This window comes from Nannobrachium achirus, assembly GCF_963921795.1.
Source record: "Nannobrachium achirus genome assembly, chromosome: 6".
Taxonomy (NCBI): Eukaryota; Metazoa; Chordata; class Actinopteri; order Myctophiformes; family Myctophidae; genus Nannobrachium; species Nannobrachium achirus.
In genome coordinates, this window is record NC_137815.1 from 43,259,397 (window position 1) to 43,283,201 (window position 23,805).

The 23,805-nt window shown below is 42.9% G+C and overlaps 1 protein-coding gene across 4 annotated transcripts in view; it reads right to left on the reverse strand.

The window, feature by feature from the left end:
- Positions 1 to 23,805, reverse strand: part of kcnab2a (potassium voltage-gated channel subfamily A regulatory beta subunit 2a) — a gene marked incomplete at its 5' end in the record, with an annotated part of 158,047 nt that overhangs the window by 72,343 nt on the left and 61,899 nt on the right. For 2 of the 4 annotated variants that reach the window (XM_080727820.1, XM_080727819.1), the window contains 2 exons: positions 13,239 to 13,280; positions 21,300 to 21,448. In XM_080727820.1, the coding sequence (XP_080583946.1) occupies positions 13,239 to 13,280; positions 21,300 to 21,373 (116 nt within the window). Of the gene's footprint in view, positions 1 to 1,320; positions 1,680 to 13,238; positions 13,281 to 21,299; positions 21,449 to 23,805 lie in introns of those variants that run through there. The other 2 variants (XM_080727821.1, XM_080727818.1) reach the window with 2 other exon arrangements.

Here is a 23,805-nt window from a genome sequence, read left to right on the forward strand (position 1 = left end):
AAATACAACACCAACCGGGCACCCAAGCGCTATGAATCAAGACAGGATTCCATTCAGAGACAGTCCTATATAATAAAAGACATAAAAGATGGTTCTGGGAAATAGTAGCAGTTGTGATAAGGATTCGAGGTTGATGTATTCGGGAGGTCACCCAACATGCGGCGTGTAACCCGACTCCCCCTTTCTACATGCTCCAACCCAAAGCAGTGGGTGAAGAAGACTGTCTCCGTATCACGGGTCACTGACTGAGCGTTAAACCACGGTGAGACGTCCATACACGGGCCAACGGGCCAGCATTAATGACATACAACACTGCAGTGCCTGTCTGTAACAGCGGTACAACCACACCACCTTTGGCCCCCCTGGTAACAGCAGCCGCCCAGGCGCCCATAGTCTTATCCTGGTGCCTGCTCTCTCGTGGAAAACAACAACAGCAGCCAAGCCTGTGTGTGATGAAGGCTATCCGTGTCTGTATGACAATAACAACATCAGCTATTATGAGTCAAAACAACAGCCGCCAAGCCTGCCTCCACCACAAGGCCCGTCCCCCGCCCCTGAGGTGACTGCATGGCAAATATACAGCTGCTGGTGCACAGAGTATGAGGAGTACGCACAGGTGAGGAGGTTGACACGTGTACCTGTAACCTTGTCTGTAGACAAATGTTGGGGTTTTCTGAAATGTAGACCAGAACAGATTGACAGCTCACTCCTCCATTCAACATAACAGGTCAGCGTGGCTCTGCACAAGTCTAAAGGGGAACGCGCAGCTGGTAAGAAGCCGGCAGCAAGTAGAGAAAGGCCACAAGAGAGAGAGAGAGAGGGCAGACAATATCTCGGCTCATTCAAGGGGAAAAAGAGCAGAATTGAGTGGGAATTTAAGGGGTCAGGTAAATCCTTATGGACAGTCTGTCCTTCCTATTCAGTTTGGCAAATCTGCTGCCGACCTAGATGATTAAAATAAAACTACAACCAGTGCCTTAGGAGGCTGGCCAGAGGACATGGCAAGACTAGACGGTTATTAGCAGCTGGAAAGATTACACACGCTCCAATTATCCATCTCTTTTTCTTGTGGAAATCTAATCAACAGCAAGGTCGAAAAGATATACTGTATATAGATGAGATATCATCTGAAATGCTGCAAATTCAAACGCCTAACAACTTACAGGAGGAGCTCTCCCTCCACATCCTACCAAATCCCACTGTCCTTTTAGTGGATCTCTGAACCTTCAGCCACTCTCACCTGCACTCAGCCCCACCAGTGTGACCCTTCAGGACCGGGCCAGCTCTCTCTATCAAAGCTCTGCCATATGTCCTTCTTACCTGTACTTCATGCCCGTCTGGTAAGACACACACTCCTCCAGGTGCAGGCCGTTCATCTTCAGGAAGTCCTCCATGTTCTTGATCTGGGCGGCGATGCGCTGCTCCCGCAGCCTCTGCAGCTCGGCCGGGTCGGTGGGCCGAGGCTGGTTGAGCCCCTGGTCCGAGTGGTAGCGGCTGATGCCGCTCCGGATGCTCTCGCTGTACGACATGGACAGCATCTTGCCGCTGCCGCTCCCGGTGCTGCTACTCTTGCGAACGGCGGCCGGGGCCTTCTGGTGGTCGACAGAAGATCGTGCTGACCTGCGCCGCCCCGGGGGACCCACCCCGGGGCCAGGCGCACCATACCCTCCCGCAAACATCCCCCCCTACTCCTCCTGCTGCTGTCGCCGCGGCGAGCCGCGCGGCTCGGAGCAAGAGAAAAGTGGGGCCGCGGACAGAGCGAGGAGGCAGCAGGACACAACCACCTCCTTAAATAGCAACTGCTCCTCCCATGAAAAAAAAAGAGCTCTCCTGCTTGGGGCAGCGCACAGCCATGCATTCTGTAATCAGAGTCGCACACCACAGCCCAGCACCACCCACCCCTGACAGGCACACAATGGCAGGGTTACACTGATAGGGAGCATTCAGGTGACTGGCTGGTGATTAAGGAACAGGAGGAATAAAGGACGGGACCTATCATGCCATTTGCATCTTCACTGGGGAGAGAGAGAGAGAGGAGCATGAGGGAGAAGGCATTCACATGCATCAAGCACCAGTGTTAGGACACCACTCCTGGGTTGCACATTTTGGTTCTGCCTGGCTGGAGAGCCGAAGGGCAAACTTTTCAAAAGTAAATTACTTTAAATCCCATCAAAGCCTCAGTGGACTTATGATGATCGAAAAATAGAACAACACATCAAGAGCCAAAAGAATAAGCAAACCGAGTCACTGCCAATGCACTAATGCTCGTGGATTTGTTATCAAAGGTCAGCCAAGAACCTGCTGACAATGTTGTGAACTACTCTAAACATACCTACAGTAACTTAGTTCATAATTAAATTCTTTGTATAATACAAAACTGAAACGAAATGAAGATCAAGTTGTATTGACCGTAGTGGGCAGCAATCTACAGGTTCTACTACTGTTCCACTAATTAATCCACTGCCATCAACTGAGCAATGGAAACAAAATGTTTTTCTCCTGCAGAACAGAACATTGGGTCTTATTCACTAACATAATATATATGCATAGAAAAGTTCTTACTTTGCACACAAAATAAGTGCACATGCAAAATTACCACTAGATTCATGGCAGATGCACACTGGCCAATTTTGTTATTGCTTGTGAATCAATGAGAATACTTCTAAGGGCTGTAGTTCAGGGTTTCTGTACTGTACCTGTTTCCCGTTTCCTGTTCCATTTTATTTTCCCACAGCTTTATTTTATTGGCTCAGCAGTTTGAACTGGAAACCCTTGTGACATTTGCGTTTCCTGATCAAACCTGCTGTCGAGCCAATCAAACGAAGCTATAATGAGGACATGAAGCGGAATAGGAAATGGGTACGCCACCTTCTGGAAACCCGGAACTATAGTTATGCACAGAGCAGAGCCTGTTGACAGGCATGTGCCGGTGGTAGGATCTAGGCTCAGAGCATGGTGGAGAGATGGAGAAGTGGAGAGAAAACTTAAGCTGTCTGGACATGTCTTCACAGTGGTCAGTGTGTGAGAAAAGGAGGTGGGTGGTTGGTCAAGGCATTTGAATTATGTTAGAGAGGAGCTTTTTTACTGTCTGAAAGGATCTGTCCATGTGACCTGTCCATGGGACTGCATGCTGACTAGAACATGTTGGCTTTGAGTATGCTTCAAGTAAACTGACAATAGCCTGTTTTCAACACTATAAAGCATGGGTCTTCAACAGTGGGTCCTCAGAGTTACTACTGGCGTCCGCCAAATCTATTTTATGATAGGACCTTTATTTTGTTTTATCTTTTTACATTAACCACTTGAACCCAAGCATCCCTATTCTTGGGGGAATAATAGCCGGAAAAAGAGATTTGGTGTAGTAGTAGTAGTATAGAGGGGGAAAAAAGAGTAGACCAAGTACAGAGCCACGGTCAAGTTTACTAAGTATTGATTAAATAGTGGTTAAATAAGTGGTTAACTAATGTCTGAAAATACACAAAATATGAATTTACGCAACACTGATAATACACAAAATATGAATTTACACAACACTGATAATAGTGCTGCCAACCAAGTCTATGCTGCAGTCTATGACACCTATGAAAATGTTTAATCTGCAACACAATGTTAAACAATATATAGTGGGGGTCCCTGCTTCATCACTCGCTCTCAGGGCCTTGGCCTGAAAAACGTTAAAGGTCAACTTAGTTTTCTTTTACAACAAGGGTTAATAATATAGATAGTCATTAGAGAAAAGAAAAGATGAGTGTTAAAATGTTTTCATTTACTTCTTTCTATCGTTTTAGTGATTTTGACAATTTTGATTTGCATGCATGCAAGTGGCTAAATATGTATTTTTAGACACAATAAGCCCAGCCATTCCCAAGATGCGCTGCAATCTTTCATGGGCAGATGTGACTTATGGGGGCTGGTGTAAATAGTAACAAAGAAATTGTCAGCTTATTGTGTCTAAAAATACATATTTAGCCACTTGTACGCATTCCCCCACCCACTGAAATCAAAATACTAAAATCTCTAAAAACATTTTAACACTCATATTTTCTTTTCTCTAATTACAATCTAAAATATGCACCCTTGTTGTAAAAAACAAACAAATTATCCTTTAAAGACACCTGCTATAAAAGTCGGTTCACATCAAGCACTAAAACTATAAAAATATAAAATATGAACCCTTGGTGTCGATTGTGGAAACAAACTAATGTTTTTATATTATTATATTATTTAAAGCTACAAACCTAAGTTTAACTTTTGACGTGAGATGCAGAGATTCTCACCTGGGTTACTACATGGGAGACCAAACCTTTACTCCTGTCCACTGTTTGATCAGGGGAGATATTGCAGACACTGCACTGCAGTACAATTTGTAAACCAGTAGGTGTCCTATCCGACAAAAGGGTCTAAATTCCTCAATGGTTGAGTAGGGCAGTGGTTCTCAACCTTTTCAGGCCGCGACCCCCAAAATAACCATATTTTAACTGGGGACCCCCCACCCTGACAACATTTTTAGATTACATTTTGTATGACATGGTTCTATTGTGAACGCGAGGCGTTGCGAGCATGTTGATCTACTATTTTCACAATTTCTGCCTCTAATATTTGTGATAATTTGGCCAATGTTTAATTTGTCATTTTAGAGTTATTAAAAAGTCCTTAAATTGTCACTTTATAAATGTTATCTGCACCCTAACCCTCTATACACTACACTTTATGTTGGTTTGTTTACTGTTGAGTGAGAAAACAATGTTGCACATTAAGTTCATCATCTGGGGACCCCTCAAAATAATTTGGGGACCCCCCTGGGGGTCGCGACCCACAGGTTGAGAACCACTGGAGTAGGGAGACAAAATCCAACCACTGGAGATGTGCCAGTTATATTGTAATAATAGATGTTTTATCCACTAACATTTTTGGATTTAATTACCATTATTATACAGTTAATTGTCATCACCAAAAGCAATGCTATACATTAATCCTGCTCCATTTTTACACACTCAAATAAACAAATCTTTTGCCTATTATGTACAATTTCTAATACTATATTAAAATTAATTTTCACATTTTCAGACTCTGGGGTCTATATGATATTTGCATACTTATTATGGTCTCAGGCAGTTCTAAATTTGTTCGTAGAGTAGGAACACATTGAATACTGCCAAAATGTTGCAGAAAATGTTCGTACACAGGGTTCAAGCACTGTTAGTGAACGAGGCCCAAACTGTGTGAACACAGCAAATTAGCAATACATATAGTTTTCAATTCAATCACAAAATAAAAGTAAAATGTTCCTTAAAATGTCCAACTCTGATTTAAGTACAAAGGGGTGAAGGATAGGCGCCCATTTAGCCATGCAGTGAGTAGAATATCCAATAATTCATTCAATACATACCTTAATTAAATTATTTAGGCTTCAGTATTTGTCCGCAATGTCAGTTCCTGTCAGTTCCCCAGCATTATTGCTCTTACTAGCATTGAAACAAATCTCAACTGTGTTCCTACTGGTATCAAACACCGGTATTTGTAAATAAAGAGAGGATACAGTATCCTGCCTGCAGTGAAAAAAAAAGGATACTCAACTCAGGAGACTCAACAGCATTGATCCATTAAAATTAATTTTAACAGCACTCATCAAACCTACACCGACATATCATGTAAACTAATACTAAATCGATACAAAATCTGAACAGATGGAAAACCTAAAAGATGGGTCACTATTTACTATGTTGCCCTTTGTCACAAAGAAAGTTTTAATTTCCAATAGAAAAATAAGTTATAGTCCAAAGTCTAGAGTCCATCTCGATACAGTGGTACAGGGTCTTTCTAGTAAAAATGACGTTTGACCCGGATCACACAGTCGGGCTCGTCCACTGGTCTCTATCGCATGAGAAGACAAAGGAGATGAGAGGATGACTCCAGGCAAGGCAGCATGCACGGTCTGCATACTACAGACAGGCAAGCGCACTTATCAATGAGCCAGATCCCCCTCCCCCATACAGTGCAACACATACAGTACAGTAAAGTCCATGATGCAATGACAGGCGCCAATCTTTCCTGAAACTCACCAGATTTCTTGGGACTGGGGGTCGGCTCATGAGCGGGGTCGTAAGGTTTCAAGGCTGCGTCTTATAAACACACTGCAGCCAACAGTGCTACCGGGTCCACCCAAACTGGGAGTGTCTTACTAGGAAATGTCTAAACCAGTAAGTGAATGAGAAAGTGCATCCATTTACACCCCCCTCCCCCCATGCCTTTCTCCCCCCACATACTGTACTGTACACCACCACCTCCCTGCCCTCCCTGTTAGATCCCATGGAAGGAATCCATTTATGTCATTTAGTTTAGTGCACCGGCTTGTTTCTGCAAACCGCAGCAAATAATATCAGCCCTGAATTATTCACCAAAAGCTCTTGCACTAAAAGCCCCTGATTGTTGTTCCACAGGAAACAATGCTCAGACGCCCAACGATAATGAGGACCTGAATGTTGCGTATGCACACGCGTACGCACACAAGCACGCGCGCACGCACACACACACACACACACACACACACACACACACACACACACACACACACACACACACACACACACACACACACACACACACACACACACACACACAGGGAGAAAGACTAACCACTAAGCATGTTCAAGTCCATTCTTACCACCAAGCCACAGCCAGTGTACTTCAGACTAGGCCCAGCATGTAGTGTAAACCACAGCAACAGTAGCAGTGCGCATATACTGTATGAGTAGTACTAGCAAGTAACCCATTTTTCACCCAGTGCCAATTGCCTGTAAGCTTGGGTGCTACTCTACCAGTCTCCCTCTACCAACCTGGGGAGAGCCCTGGGCGGAACTGAGCTCCTTCAATGCATGAGGAGTGAGCACACCACTTCTTATCACCTGATGGGGATGAGTTTCCCCAGTAGGACGTAGCACGTGGAAGGAACACATTATTCCAACGAGTTCCTTTCCCCTCCATCAGGTGCCCCAGCTGACCAGGGGGAGGCAGTATAGAGACCAAGATTCTGACTAATAAAGAAGTCAAATCAATCAATCAATCAATCAATATATAATGTCAATTGTATTCACTTCTGTGTAAACATGGCTGAACATGTAAACAAAAATACTGCATGTTGAGCCTATTTAACCCAGACAATGCTGGGTACAATGCTAGCATTTCATACAGTAAATACATATTTCAATTACGTATGCATTACGATTTAAACGATCACTACTAATGTATATCTAAGAATTGAAGGGGTGTTGTCCGATTAGCTTAGCTCGACTGCCGTTTTCTTTTGTTTTTGTTTTTCTTATGTATATTTGTATTGGTATTTTATTTATACTTTTATATATTTGTTGATGTTGATTACATACTGTTTAAAAATGAAATGAAAAAAAAAAAGAGTATTTTTTCTTTTCATCTCGTCAAGTTATAGCACCTTTCTCGTCAAGTTATAGCACCTTGTACTCATACGGTCTTATTTACACCAGGTGTTGAGCGTTTCTTTTTCTCCTAGTTGTTTATAGAGTAGTTGTTGTCATCATGTGCCAGCAGGGTCTGGCTACGGTAGTAGTCATACTACTGCTAAATGTCAACATATGACATGACACAAAGGATATTGTGATGTCTGATGTGATGTCTCTATGCAACTCTGAACTGAAACCAGACGGTGATGACAGCAGAAGATGGAAGGGAGAACACCTCTGTAAACCCTATATACCATGCAGTAGGCCATAGGCCAGTACATACTATATATTGTGACTCTGGTGATTCAGTAACATTCCAGATTCATACTCAAATACTTTATTTGTCACATATGGCACCAGACTGCTACAGTGTCCAACATATGTAGGTATGCAGCACAAATTATAATTAGGGCAGTAAAAATGTGTGAATTAACTTTGGAGGATTAATTCATAAAATTAATGTATTAAATACATTTATTTTAATCAACTACTCATATCAGGTAACAGAGCAGCTCCATTACAGACTGCAGACAGCCATACACAGTATAGCCGGCAAAATCTCGATATTCCGACGGCCTGAAAGTCCGACGGCACGGAGATCCGAATCCGATGTCCCAGAGAGAGAGAGGTCCAACCCCCCCCCCCCCCCCCCCCTTCATGTAGAGGTTGGCAACTTGGCATGATTAAAATAATTGATTAATTAGCCCAAAAGCCAGCAAATAAATAGCCAAATCTGAGCACATATCAATATATAAGGCCAAATCTCATTAAAAAAGTATAAAAGCTATTTGAGATGTTTATAGATTAGAATCTTTACACACCTGCTTCCAAATAATTAATCATATAATTCCAGTTCACTGCATATTATGTAGGTCATTTCAATTAAGCTTTCAAGCAGCTCCCTAGTTTAAACTAGGCTATAACATGACATATTAGAATAGATCTTCAGCCAAGAAGTTGTGAATGAAAACGTAGGCCTGTGCTTTCTTATTGTCCTCACCTCAAGTAAACGCTGGATTATTATTTCTTCAAATTGACTGGATCCAACCTGGATCACGCAAGTAAGAGGTAATATCCAGCTCTTTATCCATCATGCTTTCACATCAAACAAAGTATTCACTCGCGTGAGTGTGACCAAGTTTAACATCTTAAACATCACATGCTGCAAGCCTCGGCATCCTCAGTCAGCCGCCTCTCCTCCTCTTTCTCTCCCCCCGTGTGTGTGTCTCCGCTCTCATAGGCTACTAAATTGAACAGCCTTTCGGACTTTAAGTCTCTCGGACTTTAAGGCCATCGGAAAATCACCACGCGCCCAGTATAGCCTAGTGTGTACCTACTATATGTTACTTGAATCGGTTGGTAACAAGGTGATATTTGAGTCATATTTTTAGTTTGGTTGTGTTCATTGCCAAATGACAATGACAGATGGTTCTTATTTAGACAATCCATGGCACAGTATACAATTAAATAGGAAATTATCTCGGTGCAAAGCAAGGCGCACAATGCAAAGGGATTGCAGTTAATCAATGAATTAGTCATGGGTGTTTTTGGGCACAACATAAATTTAGACCAGAGCGTTGTCACCCAGCCCCTTTGAGAGCTAGATGCAAAGTACTGTACATCATGGTAAAACAGCATGGCAAATTGGATACTGATTGCATGTAATCTACAGGCATTGAGGACCTGCCCACGTAGGTTTGTATATTAATGCACATATTAATGTGCCCCCTAAATAGTAAGGATAAGGAAATATCTGGACTATCACTGCAATGGGTTTCAGCTTAGGGCTTGGACTTTGCGGACTGTCCCTAATGCTTGAAACCCAGGCACACAAGCGCAGAGATGCTGTTTTTTCCCCCGCTCCATGTAAATAAATGCAGTCACTCCAGTCGCATATGTAAAAAAATTAAGTTTTTCCGTATTCTAGCTGAAACATGACCAGACGTCCAACTGTGGCCAGGTTTGGCTAGAACAGTTGCCCACACACCTCTGTGCACAATAAAGCGTTTGAGTGACACTTGTTTTGGTGGGTTCCCAGCTGAAGATAGCAAAGTGCCAGACCACACCTCATATTAAGATCAACACCACCAATTAATTACTTATAAGTAAGTAATTATACAATGTGGGCGCTGGCCGTGAAAATTAAAACTCTGTTGGTTGTAATCAGCAGTGATAATTACGCTGCACCTAGCACCATTTAGCGCCCGTCGTATAATAGGACCCTTCGTGTGTTTCCAAGCATGACACAAGCATCAGGGAGGTCTCCGATTACATGTACTTATATGTACTACTGAGAAGACAAAACAGTATTGAAGTACTCGTATCATATAGACCAGAGGTTCCCAGCCTGTCCGATTGTACAAAAACACAGTGGAAGAAAGTTGAGTCGGTCACATGACAGTGATATCACTGACATATCCTTGGTATCTTTATAACCAGCTTCAAGCCTAATGGCGCATTACGTCCGCGCTACTTGCCAGCTGGGACTGTATGCTGAGTGTCACTCCCCTGCCCTCTCTCTGTTTAATGTCAATTACAGGCCCAGAACCCCCCGCCCCCCAATAATAATAATAATCATCATAATCATCATATATAATATATTTTAGCCGAATTCACCAGTCACACATTAAATCAAGCACTCACATTTTTAGCCTATATATGCTTTCTTTTTTCTCTTTCTTCTTTTTTTTACACTTGACAGTGACATAAGTACATGAAAGATGATGAAGTGTTCAAGGGTCAGTAACCACCACCATCAGGAAAGCTTTCAGCCCCCTAGAAGTGTAAAACAGTTTGACGGGCAAAGCCGGAAATGCACTAAATGCACTGCACTAAAAGCTTTTTTTGAGTATGGAATCATATACTGCAGCCTGATAATAATCCATACAGTATGCCACAGGACAAAAAGCCATCTGAGAGTGAGAGCATTTAGGAAAATAGCCTTGCATCCTTACATGATACAGACTAATTTTAGGTGGAGCTCTTGGTTAAAGTACACAAGATAAAGCAGCAGCTAACTTACCAAGTAGTGTACTGATCATACCAGGGAGAACCGTGCCTTTGCGTTCCAGTAAGAGTAAACAACATGTACTGTAAAGCCATACGGTTGTGGAGCAGTGTTTCCCCTGCATTCTATGCACCTAGCAGCGGAGAGGGTTCTCTTATCTTATCACTTTAGAAACTAACGTTTATTATTTTGTGATATGATGAACACTTCATATCCAGTTCAATTCACACACCTGTGATTACACATATAACCAGGAAACTTACCTGATAATGTCCCCAAAACGATTATAATAACAACAAGCACCGGGTAGATGTCAACAATGAAGCAAGATTGAGGATTCACGATTATGATTCGCCGAAGGGAAAACAGTCCTGGAGGCTGGAACTTCAGGTGAGTATCACACAGTAACGTTACTGCAGATGCAACCCTGCAGGGCACACTCCATCCAAGGGAAAACACTATGCAGTACTACACCGACGTAATCCTAGTTTATGCTTCGTCACATGATGGTGTCTGTCGCTCCACAACAAATAATATTGTAAGCTAAAAACGCAGTAAATACTAAATATAAATTAGGCTTAATTGTCTTAATTGAAAACGGCTATACTTCTTTTCCCAGCACTTGCCTGTCAAGCTTTTAAAAGTGACAGACAGACAGAGAGCGAGGGATGGGTCTTATTGATCCCCCCTCTCGCCTAGAAGACCAGAGGAGCAGCTTAGTGAGACGGTTTGCACTTTAAAAGGACAGAAAAGTGCAAGGCGCCAAGATAAAAATCCGATAAAGAACTCATTATACAGTAGGTACCGTACATCCCTGTCGTCAGGGCATTTTATACCCCATCAGCAGAATAAAGCATCATCCAAGCTCATAAAACATGATCCTGGTCTGAAGCAGCAGGAAGACAGGGCACCTACTGTGGCACAACGAAGTACCTCACTCTTATGATAGAGCACGTCTCAGACTCTACCTTAACTACTTAGCTAATGGCCTGGCTGTCTAAAACTACAAGATGGATGGAGTCACACTCCATGCCATGGGACAACAAAGCTTTTATGATGAATGAAGAAAGTATAATTGTGTAGATCTCAACCTTCTTAATTTCACGTCTGTTTGGTTCCATTTGTACATTGTCTGAGTTACAGACACATACAGTAAGGCTCTGGGTCCTACTGTAACTACCAATCACTTATCTGGGGGGGACACCTTGGACCCCCCTCAAGGACCCTGATTCCACATACCGCACGCTGAGAATCAGCGATGTAGGCTTTCCAGTCACAAATTTGGTTCCAAGTGAAAGTCAACTTAATGAACTCACAAAAAAGCGTTTTGACCGTATTTCAAAAAGCATATGAGTCCTTCAGTCTACTTGTTAGTAAAGCACTTGGTATGCGGTCAGGCTTATGCCTGGCTCAGGGAAGGACGCCCCTGCCTTGCAGAGTCCATCCTGGGCACCTGGGAGTTGCAATAGGCCCAAGGCCTAGCAGAAAGACTCTATGAATTAATGCTGTACCACATTTTATCAATGTCTTGTATTGTGATGTTTTTGAGCGGTGGTTACACCGTCTCCTATACTTGGCCGTGTGTGTATGCGTCCGTGTGTGTGTGTGTGTGTGCGTGCGTGTCTGTATGTAGCCTACAGTACCTTTTGTGACCACACATGTTAAGGGAGGGCCGGCCAGACACACACACACACACGACCACCGCTCAGTTCACACCGGTGTGATTTTTTATGCCTGGACCCCAGGAAGAATAATCTCCACTATGGTGTAGACCAATGGGGATCCTAAATAAACTAATAAACTAAACTAAACTAAACTAAACTCAACTAAACTAAACTATATGGGCTTGGACCAGCCTACCACACTGACTAACTAACAACACTCAGGATCTCTGCCGCTGGATTATTAGAGGTTACAATCAAAACCGTAAGAGAAATGGTGATGCTGCATAATTATGCCCCTAATCTATGAAATACATTACCGCTCAATAAATAAGGTAGAAAAGCAATCTCTTCAATCTAGCTTTTATTCTATTGTATTGAACAATTATCTTTTCATTTTTAAAGTAATGCTCCTTTATTTATTCGTTTGCACTGTGTTGTACAGGACTTTGCTGTAGAACAGTTTAAAACTTCACTGTTTTAATCTGTTCTATTCTTATGTACAGCACATTGAGCTGCATCCTTATTTACAAAAGTGCAATACGACATCAATATAATATCCGGTTCATTACATTATCGTTATAATATGTATGAAGACTAACTGGCAGAGGACAAACGGTGATGTATTGGGTGCCAGATATTAGAATACAAACAACCTATTTCAATCCTACCGTAATTGTAGATTGTAGAAAGGTTTTGTGAGAAATTTTGCAACCAGATCCAACAATACACCTATCATGTTTGGCCAGCTAAATAGTAGAGGTTATGTCATCTGTGTTGCAGAGGCTTACTAATGGATGTAGAGTCCTCAATGACAGAACAGCCAGTCGCCACAGCAAGGTTATACAAGTATTATTAAGTGAAACAGGTCAAGTATAAAGCTAAAACAAATGAATTGTGCTGAGAATAAAACAAAGACAAAACTGTGTAGCAATGAGTGGGATATGATATGATTTATCTGATTGTCCAAGTGTTGAAAACTGTGGCAGGGGCTCCACAATAAGAGGGCATGTGTCAGACTCACAAAGAGACACGAGAGATAGTCAGATAGACAGACAGATAGAGAGACAGACAGGCAGACAGACAGACAGGTACCTGTAAAATTGCAGCTGTCGTTTGGGGCTCCCATAGCGAGCACTGGATGCATAGAAAAAGAAAGGAGGAAAGAGAAACTAGGTTAGTCGAAAACAGTACTAAATAAGAAGGTAGTTCTGGTGACAAGACAGATACAGACAGACAAGAGAAGAAAGGAGACCGTAAAAAGGCACAGTGCTGAAATAAGGACATGGTGAAAGACATCACAGAACATGAAGTTTGAAATGGGAGCTTAGATTTTGTAGGAAAAAGTCAAAGGGAATAGAAAATATCAGCTTCTATGACAAACATTGATCTAGAGCTAAAGTATCGTCCTCAGTCTAAATATACTGTAGAAATGTGCAAGAGAAAACACTAACAACAAGCTGAACTTGACTTGAGAGAATGAAACATTATTTTAACCAATCTGTGTAGAAGAAGAGTATGTTATACAACATTATACATCTACGTGGCTGGAGGTTATCTCCATACTCTTCAACTGAGATATTTAGACGTAGGAGAACTACTGTTTGGACATAAGTAGTGCTCCCTGAAGTTCATGAGCCTAATATCTCCACTTCTGTCTTGCTCAGCTGTAGATAGATATTTGGTTTCCAACGTGGGAGACCCAGGTTCAAATGCCAGTAAGAACACAAGACTTATTGCAGCTTTAAGGTTTATTCCAAACCAAAATCATCCCTGCCTGTGTCCAATATTGTCTCAACCTCATAGCAATTTAGATAAAATGTTTTGACATTGAAATCCAATAATTTGCTGCATGATCTAGGGCTGCTGCAATTCAGTGACATAATCAATCAACTATGCTGATTGATTATGTTAATGCCTCTATTTGCATAACCATGCATAAACGTGTTTTGTTTTTTGTGCAAACTTTTATTTCAAGTGCAAATAAATTGAGTATGTTTACTTTCCACAATGTTTCCTCAAACCATCTGTCTGATCTTTACCTTGCCAGCAATGATGTAAAGCACAACCATTGTTTGTTGAGAGCATGCATATGCACTTTTCTGCTGCCAAAAAAAGGGTTTTCAGACAGGACAGAAGATACCCTTGTCAAGACGTATTTATCAATGTATTGCAACAATGTTCCAATTTATTGTGTCTCTGCTCTAATGATGCTCCAGTGCAACAAATCTGTGCAACATGTCACAGACTTGACTCCGAGCTCCAGATCTCCAGAATGGAAGGGACAAAAATACAGTAATTAAATAACACGATAAGAGACTTATGAACCCACATCAATAAATGTTCTGAGTCACATTAATGATCTGGGAAGGAATTAGGTGGTGGTGTTGGTGGTGGGGGGTTCCCAAAATAAAGATCAACATAATAGTTGTTGTTTATAACATAGACTATATACTGTATAGAGAAGTATTTCAGCCCGCCTGTGTGTGTCTCGTACCTGACTGCTGAGAAGCAATAACAGAAACAGTAAAGAAAACCCTCTCATCCAATATGGATAAATTACATAAGCCATAAACCATGGAACTGATACTTTTGGCTAGAGTGCCGTTTGAAGCCAGGAATACTTTCCTCTGAGAATCAATGGTGGCACTTAGGAAAAAAGGACACACAAGGACAACAGACTGTTGAAATAAACAAAGCAAGGCTCCAGCCTGACAAGTAAAGTTAAATGCAAAAAGGTAATAAAGAAAAAAACTAAAGATAATTCATATTCCCCACTATGCATGAATATTTCATTTAGAAATTCGGTGCACAGGGTTCATTTAAGGCAGGCCTTTAGAATCATGGGATTACTTGAACTTTTCGTGTATGTGTTTCCAATTTATTCTGCCACTAGAGGCTTGCTTCAGAAAATAAATCACTGTCAGTATATTCAAGGTGTAGCTTTGTTGCAAAGCCACAATACAAAGCTTTTTATACACATACAACCTTGATGTGGAGGTGATTTGTCTTTTCTGAAGCACTTAAATATTGTTGTCTGGGACACTGTGAGCCTGGTGGCTGTATAGCCCTGGGGACAGCACGAGTTTGTGCAACTGAAGAGAGAGGGCGAGATCATTTAGCGACCTACAACTGGGTTGCAACCCAGTCGGTAGTTTTCACCGACTGGGTTGCTAAATCTACCGACTGGGTTGCTAAATCTACCGACTGGGTTGCTAAATCTACCGACTGGGTCGCTAAATTTACCGACTGGGTCGCTAAATCTACCGACTGGGTTGCTAAATTTACCGACTGGGTTGCTAAATCTACCGACTGGGTCGCTAAATCTACCGACTGGGTCGCTAAATCTACCGACTGGGTCGCTTAATTTACCGACTGGGTCGCTAAATCTACCGACTGGGTCGCTAAATTTACCGACTGGGTCACTAAATCTACCGACTGGGTCGCTAAATCTACCGACTGGGTCGCGCTAAATCTACCGACAGGGTCGCTTATCCACCGACCGGGCTACTAACCCTAACCCTAACCCAAACCCAAACCCTAACCCTAACCCAAACCCTAACCCTAACCCTAACCCTAACCCTAACTGTCGGTAGATTTAGCGACCCAGTCGGTAGATTTAGCAACCCAGTCGGTGATTTAGCGACCCAGTCGGTAGATTTAGCGACCCAGTCGGTAGATTTAGCGACCCAGTCGGTGATTTAGCGACCCAGTCGGTGATTTAGCGACCCAGTCGGTAGATTTAGCGACCCAGTCGGTGATTTAGCGACCCAGTCGGTAGATTTAGCGACCCAGTCGGTAGATTTAGCAGCCCAGTCGGTGATTTAGCAACCCAGTCGGTAGATTTAGCAACCCAGTCGGTGATTTAGCAACCCAGTCGGTAGATTTAGCGACCCGGTCGGTGATTTAGCGACCCAGTCGGTTGATTTAGCGACCCAGTCGGTAGATTTAGCGACCCAGTCGGTAGATTTAGCAACCCAGTCGGTGATTTAGCAACCCAGTTGGTAGATTTAGCAACCCAGTCGGTGATTTAGCAACCCAGTCGGTAGATTTAGCAACCCAGTCGGTGATTTAGCAACCCAGTCGGTAGATTTAGCGACCTGGTCGGTATTAGCGACCAGTCGGTAGATTTAGCAACCCAGTCGGTGATTTAGCGACCCAGTCGGTAGATTTAGCAACCCAGTCGGTAGATTTAGCAACCCAGTCGGTGGATTTAGCGACCCAGTCGGTGAAAACTACCGACTGGGTTGCAACCCAGTTGTAGGTCGCTAAATGATCTCGCTCCTACTGACTGAAAGACACGCATGCTTACTCTCTCGTGTATATACCACGATATGACAAAAACATTAATAAAGAAAAAGAATGGCCTCTATCTGCATACAATTTTCTTTTCATAATTGCGACCGAAGGTCGCATATACTCTGAAGAACCGTGTCACTTGAGTGTCCTTCCTTCCTTCCGTATCCTCGTGACCGTCCGTATCCTCTGTGATGTCAGTGTGATGTCAGCGAGTTGTGACATCACTTCCTGTACAGGGCGGCTACACGAAATGTGGATAACACTATATATGGAGATAGTCCAGTCCATCATGTCATATGGGACTACCGTCATAGAAAGTAGCCATTGTTAGGCCGGAGTCATTGGCTGTCTAAACATGGAGATGTGGATAACACTATGGAGATAGTCTAGTCCAATATGTCATATGGGACTACCGTCATAGACAGTAGCCATTGTTAATCCGGAGTCAATGGCTGACTGTCTGTACAGGAAGTGATGTCACATGACATACTTTTTATGCCCATATATGAGTCCTAACGTGGAGGTGTGGATAACACTATATATGGAGATAGTCTAGTCCAATATGTCATATGGAACTACCGTCATAGACAGTAGCTATTGTTAGGTCGGAGTCAATGGCTGTCTGTCTGACTGTCTGTACAGGAAGTGATGTCACATGACATACTTTTTATGCCCATATATGAGTCCTTCTGTACCACATCTCCATGTTTAGGCAAACTCCACACAGAAAGGCCCTATCGCCAACCCAACCTAGGGTGTGAGCGATAGGGCCTTTCTGTGTGGAGTTTGCATGTTCTCCCCGTGTCTCCTAGGGTTGATACCCTCACAAAAACATGAACAAACTCCCCCCAGAATGACAACAACTAGAATCGTCAGAGAAACGCTGTGGTTGGCCAGATGGTCAAGAATTGGCGCGACCTCGCCCTTTAGGGCGAGGTCATTTGGACCTATACATGGAGAAATGGAGCAAACCTGTTTGGCCTAAACATGGAGATGTGGTACAGAATGACTCATATATGGGCATAAAAAGTATGTCATGTGACATCACTTCCTGTACAGACAGTCAGACAGACAGCCATTGACTCCGGCATAGGCGATTTTAAGGGGTGTCCTAGGGTGCACGTGCACCCCCTGGCCGCCAGGCGGCCATTTTGATTTTTTTTTTTTTTTTTTGTAATGTAACTTTATTTTATAATTATTAAATAAAACAGTGATCGTGATTTGTAAAATGTGCGGCGCTGTTGGCGGCGCTGTTGGCAGACTTGGCAGGCACTGTGGGTGGGCTGTGAGATTGACACCTGTGCTGGCCGGCTGTGTGACTCTCTGATATGATGACCCACAATTCCGTGATTTCCTTATCTGTTTCCGCCCGCCTAAAACAATATGGATACAGCAGCAGAGCAGCAATAATGGCGAAACGAACTATAAATACAAAGACAATTGACCAATTCTTTATAAAAAAGAGCAAACCCAGTGCCACAACCGATAATTCATCATCAGGAAATGTGAACACGGGTTCACTCGACACTGACAGTAATGCTAATGAACGTGAACCAGAGGAGGTGGACGGAGCTTGCAGCAGCAGTGATCCAGCCACCGACATCACTGTGGAAGGCTCGCCGTTGCCGGAGACCGAGGCCCCGGTTCCTCCACAGCAAGCAAGCCCCACTCCAGACTCAACTGTTGTTACCCCAGGCCCAGACCCAGAGGAGCCAAATGAGGTATAGAACACTGGACACACTCATACAACAGCTTGAGGGGCGCTTTTCTGAAAACGATTTTCATATCCTCCAGTGTCTTGCTGATGTTGTAACCTCAGATAGCCCTTCAGAAAAAAGTGTGACAGACGTATGTCAGACATACACTCTTGATGCAGATGTTCTGAAAGCTGAAATCTCTGTAATGACTTCCATGTACAGGGAAGAGAATGTGCGCAAAAAAAAAGAAATGGAGGACACGACACTGTTTGAAAAGAAACTTGCTTTTTTTCAAGAGAAGGGAATGCATAATTCTGATTCATTTGGTACATTAAAACACGTCTACACACTGTACCTCACCATACCAGTTACGAGTGCTTCAGCTGAGCGCAGTTTCTCTACTTTGAGACAACTAAAAACGTATTTACGGACAACCATGACTGATAAAAGAGTGTCAGATATAGGCATTTTACAGATTGAGAAAATACACGAAATTAAAGTGCAGAAAATAATTGAAAGGTTTGCAAGTGCCAAAACCCGGAGGCTGCAGTTCATTGTGTAATAAGGATGTGTCTACTATTTGTTTTTGTGAAATGCTTATTTGACACTGTAAATGACTGCTTGATTGCTTGATGAATGATGATTAACTTGATGTTTGGCTTTATATGTCCTGGCTGTGCTGCCTCTGTCTGCAAAATAAGTGAATAAATCCTATAGATAGACATACATGGTGTCTAGAAAAAGAAGCACCTGTTTTACACTTTTTTTTGTTTATATTGTGTTACATTTGGGTACAAAATTAACTGCAGAAATCCGCTAAAACAACATTACAAAACCGCTAATATCCGCAATTTTTTAAAGCGCGCACGCGAACGTCGTGCACGCGCGCTGTGCGCGCGTGCATGAGGTAATAGCGGTCGTGCACCCCCTGCTGGAAGAGGCTAGAATCGCCTATGGACTCCGGCCTAACAATGGTTACTGTCTATGACGGTAGTCCCATATGACATGATGGACTGGACTATCTTCATATATAGTGTTCTCCACATCTCCATGTTTAGGCCCTATCGCTCACACCCTAGGTGGGGTTGGCGATAGGGCCTTTCTGTGTGGAGTTTGCATGTTCTCCCCGTGTCTCCTAGGGTTGATACCCTCACAAAAACATGAACAAACTCCCCCCAGAATGATAACAACTAGAATCGTCAGAGAAACGCTGTGGTTGGCCAGATAGTCAAGAATTGGCGCGACCTTGCCCTTTAGGGCGAGGTCGCATGTCACCCTGAGGTCGCATTAAACCCTCAGGTGTCTTACTAGTAATATGTTATACGCTTTCCATTCTTGGAATTATTTTATGCACTGTGTGGCTAACAGTCGATTATAGTGCAGTGGTTCTAACTGTCAAGATTCTTAGCTAATGGAATAAACTTTCCTTGTGGATTAAACTCAGTCACATGATGTGGGAGTGGTAAGGCTTCACTGCAATCCTAATTCACTTCATTTTAACTGCTGTATTTCTATTTTGTCACATTTATAAATGTATATTTTGGTTTCAATCTAAAGTATATCATTTACGTCTTTGTTAATACATCCAAGTGTGAAGCAGATAGCAGGCCTATACAAATCAACTACCTATCACCTATGGTAGCGTGATTCCTCCTACATCCCATAGTACTCCCCTCCCCTCACCTTTCTCCCCCATCAGATCTACACTTGATCTCATACATGGCCTCTCTGGAATTTAATTGATAGAAATCGTTGGGCAGGACTTTAATCCCTGTGTAAATGTTCAATCGTGCGTGGTTTGGGGATTCAAATGATCAACTCATATTTTAAATGAATTGGTTTGGTTGGATGGCATGCAGTTCATAATACTACTACAGTCCTACACTCTTAGCAGTACTATACTTACTGCAGTACTATAAAAACAACACTACTGCAAAGGAGCACTGGAACAGGTGGCTTCTGAACTGAGTTGGAGTTTCCTGCAGAGCCATAGACTGCGCTGTTAGAACCACATTTCTAGAACCTATTGTACCCTAACCCCAACATTAACCATAACGACCTAACCTCTAGTCTAAACCCAAACCTAAAGCCAGAAACTGCAATGTCAGGCATGTCTGGTGCCATCCCCAGTGCCTGACAAAGCAGTTTCAAGCTCAGAGGTCAGTTCTCCACCTCTGCAGGAAGCCAGTATTATCTGAAGAGTCTCTTGTGCCCTGGATGTACGGGCTGGATGGGCAGCCCGGACTTTCATGTTTCCACAGCAGAGTTAAAGGAGTCGTTCACCCCCAAATGACTTTTTTTCTATTGATTAGTCACGCCATGGAGACTTGAGTTCAATAATATTTTTTTGTATTTGTCGCATTCCTATGACAATAATTTGATTTTAGTAAATCTACCCCCATTGTTTCCCTATCCAGGGACATGCATTTGGGTCCCCATCCAGGGACATGCATTTGGGTCCCCATCGAGAATCATTGTGTCATGCTCCAAGAATAGCTGATTGCCGATGCATTGTGAGCTTGGTGATCAGATTTTCAGCATGCAGCAACAGTAAGTATAAATAAGGCATTAGGACGCCATCACGGCACCCACAATTAATATTAGTTGACTAAATCAACAATATATTTAGTCAACTACTTTATTCAATGGAGTATGACTAACAAACTAAATAAAAAATGCGCAGTTAAAAGTAACACTTGACTTATTATATAAACATAATTCTGACCCATAGTTTCTTCAATTAATCAAGTATTCGTTTTTGAATTCTTTGTTCACCGCAAAGGAATGGAAGAAAAACTTTAAAAATATCCATGAACTGTTGGGCAGAAACCTCGTATCTCCAAGTTTAAAATGTGTAAATTCTTTCGCAAAGTAAAGCACTGCTTCATCATACAAGGCCATCGCACAAAAGTAGTGAAACCAGCTGATCTACAAGCACACAACGCACTCACTAGTTTAAATCATTTTAAAAATGATAAATACAAAACAAACGGTTTGGGACATACAAGGTTTCCACCGTTCAACGACGACATGCATGTGTATGTTTTTGCACACACACACACACACACACACACACACACACACACACACACACACACACACACACACACACACACACACACACACACACACACACACACACACACACACAAGGACTCACCTGTAGATCATGCCAGGTGAGCCAGTCTGTCGGTTGGAAAGGCGGACAGGTGAGTCCTGAGATTCAGGATACATGGAGGCAGGAGGGTGAGGGTGCGGCCAGCCTGCCTGGGGGCGATCTCTTTCTCAGTCTGTCACCTGCCAAGGCCTCTGGAGATGACACAAGGAGGACACGAGCATCAGTCTGTGTAGTTTATTTAACTATATCCTTTCAGCATGCAATGACAATCAACCGTCAAGTAGGATTGGGAAAAGAATTCGATCAAATTCTCCAATATAATTAGGTAGACTGATGAACGTATATGTTGAGCATTAAATGAATGATACGAATAACTAAATATAATATAACTAATATAATACTCAGCACCACACCACACACACAATCAGCTAGATGTATTTACATTTGTTTTGAGTCACAGAATGAATCCTCTGCTATATCAGGTGTGTGTGCATGGGAATCCTTCTATGTTCTTAGTAGTGTAAGGCACGCCAAACATCAAACTCCTCATCTGTCAAGCAACAAAAAATATTGGCTGCTTCACACAATGGCCACAAGATGGCAGCATCTCCTCACTATAAGGACAAGAGCTGATCGGTTCAGACCAGTGAGACTGTTGTAGTCCCCCAGGGATGGGATGGGGGACTTGAGCATTTTGGACTCATTCACAGCCATGGCTGAGGAAACAAAATTGGAACACTGAACAATTCTATTGTGAGACAAAGGCAAAGAACATCCAGCGTCCCGTCAACACTTTGTGCTCTTTCCATTTGCAAACGTATGATGAAAAAAGAAAAGAACACACACACACGCACACGCACACGCACGCACACACACACACACACACACACACACACACACACACATACACACACACACACACACACACACACACACACACACTTTGAGTATACTTCACAATCTCATCCTCATTGAGTATACATCCTCAATGGTGCACACCATAGATGATCCACTGCTCGGCATGACTTGTTTCTATGAATAATTCAACAGTTTGTGCCCAGCAAGCAGGGCACTGCCATAGGGAAGACTGAAAGCAGGGGGGGTAAGCAGCGGGGCACTGATAAGGAGTGAGTGGATGGATGGATGGAGGGGCCTGGAGTTGTCTGTGGAATAAAACGCACACAGAAACATAAGCTGAGCTGGGGAAAAATACTGTATATCGATATTATATCGATACAGTATGGTGATATGAAATAGGTTTGAAACACTTGAGCCTTAAAAGTTATTTTACATCTCTTCAAAAATAATGAAAAGGATGATCTATTTTTATAGATCTATATTTTCGAAATGTTTTGAGAAATTAAGAAGAAATTTGATATACTGTGACTGTCACAATACGATATCATCAAACCAATATCGATATAGGTACATCGTGATAATTGATTTTGTCCATATCGCCTAGCCCTAGGCTACATCGTCGGAACATTAACTGATCCAGTACACTGAATGGGAGGCTTGGGAGCTGAATTGCCAGCTGAATTGGTGGTGATGGGAAATTTGGGAAGGCAGATGGGAGTGTGGGTCAGTGCTTTCTGACAGACAGGCCCTGCCCTGCAACGACACGAGGCGAGCTGCTGCCCGTAATGGAACATCATAATGATAACGTGAAGGTGACTTTCTCCTCGCATCAATCACCCAGGCAGGATGAATACGGTGTCCCTTGTTCTCCTCAAGGACTCATTTAACGCCTGCCTGCCTGCCTGCCTGCCTTCAATGATGTTCAATCACACTGCAACGGAACAGCCGTGTTCCCCAGGTCGCTCCGGCTACGAGACAGCGACGCCGGTGATGATGGCACGACCCTGAAGGGAGAGAATGAGGGGGGACGGGGGTTGGGTCGTAGATCTAAATTGTGACTTGGCCAGGCAGGCAGCAGAATCCTCCCAGACAGGATGAGCTCATCTGTCTCTGATCTCTTCTATCAGAGGATACAGGAGGGTTTTCCAAGGTGGGATTTTATGGCACAAGGGGAGGGCTGCAGAAGGAAAGCAATGGAGTCATGCTGGGCATACCTAAGCCTATCATACTTAGGTGGAGTTGCGCTTGCCAAAGATCTGTTGTTTTTGGCGAACAAAATTGCACAACTAAGTATAGAATACTGCAAGCTTCGGTGCTACATCTAAGTTCTATAAGCTAGTTTATGATTCTGTATGTTACCAATGCACCAGTCCACTGTGGGGAGAGAGGACATCTGGCAAACAAGTACATAGAGCACGCACAATCACACATCCAAAGTTAAAAGGCCAGGTGCTGGGCAGAGACAAATGTTAGAAGAGAAATGCACACTGGAGCTAGCTAGCTCCAAGGGTATTTCTTTATTATTTAGATTAAGATTACCACGAGCAGTGATGTTAATAGGTTTTTAATGTAATGAGTCCCGGGACCCAAGAAAGGTCTTTCGGATGAGTCCCAGGGATATTTTATGGGTCCCACAAAAATTCAACGCGTCATGTCATTTTTGACAAAGTGCAGCATTTAACTTGAATTG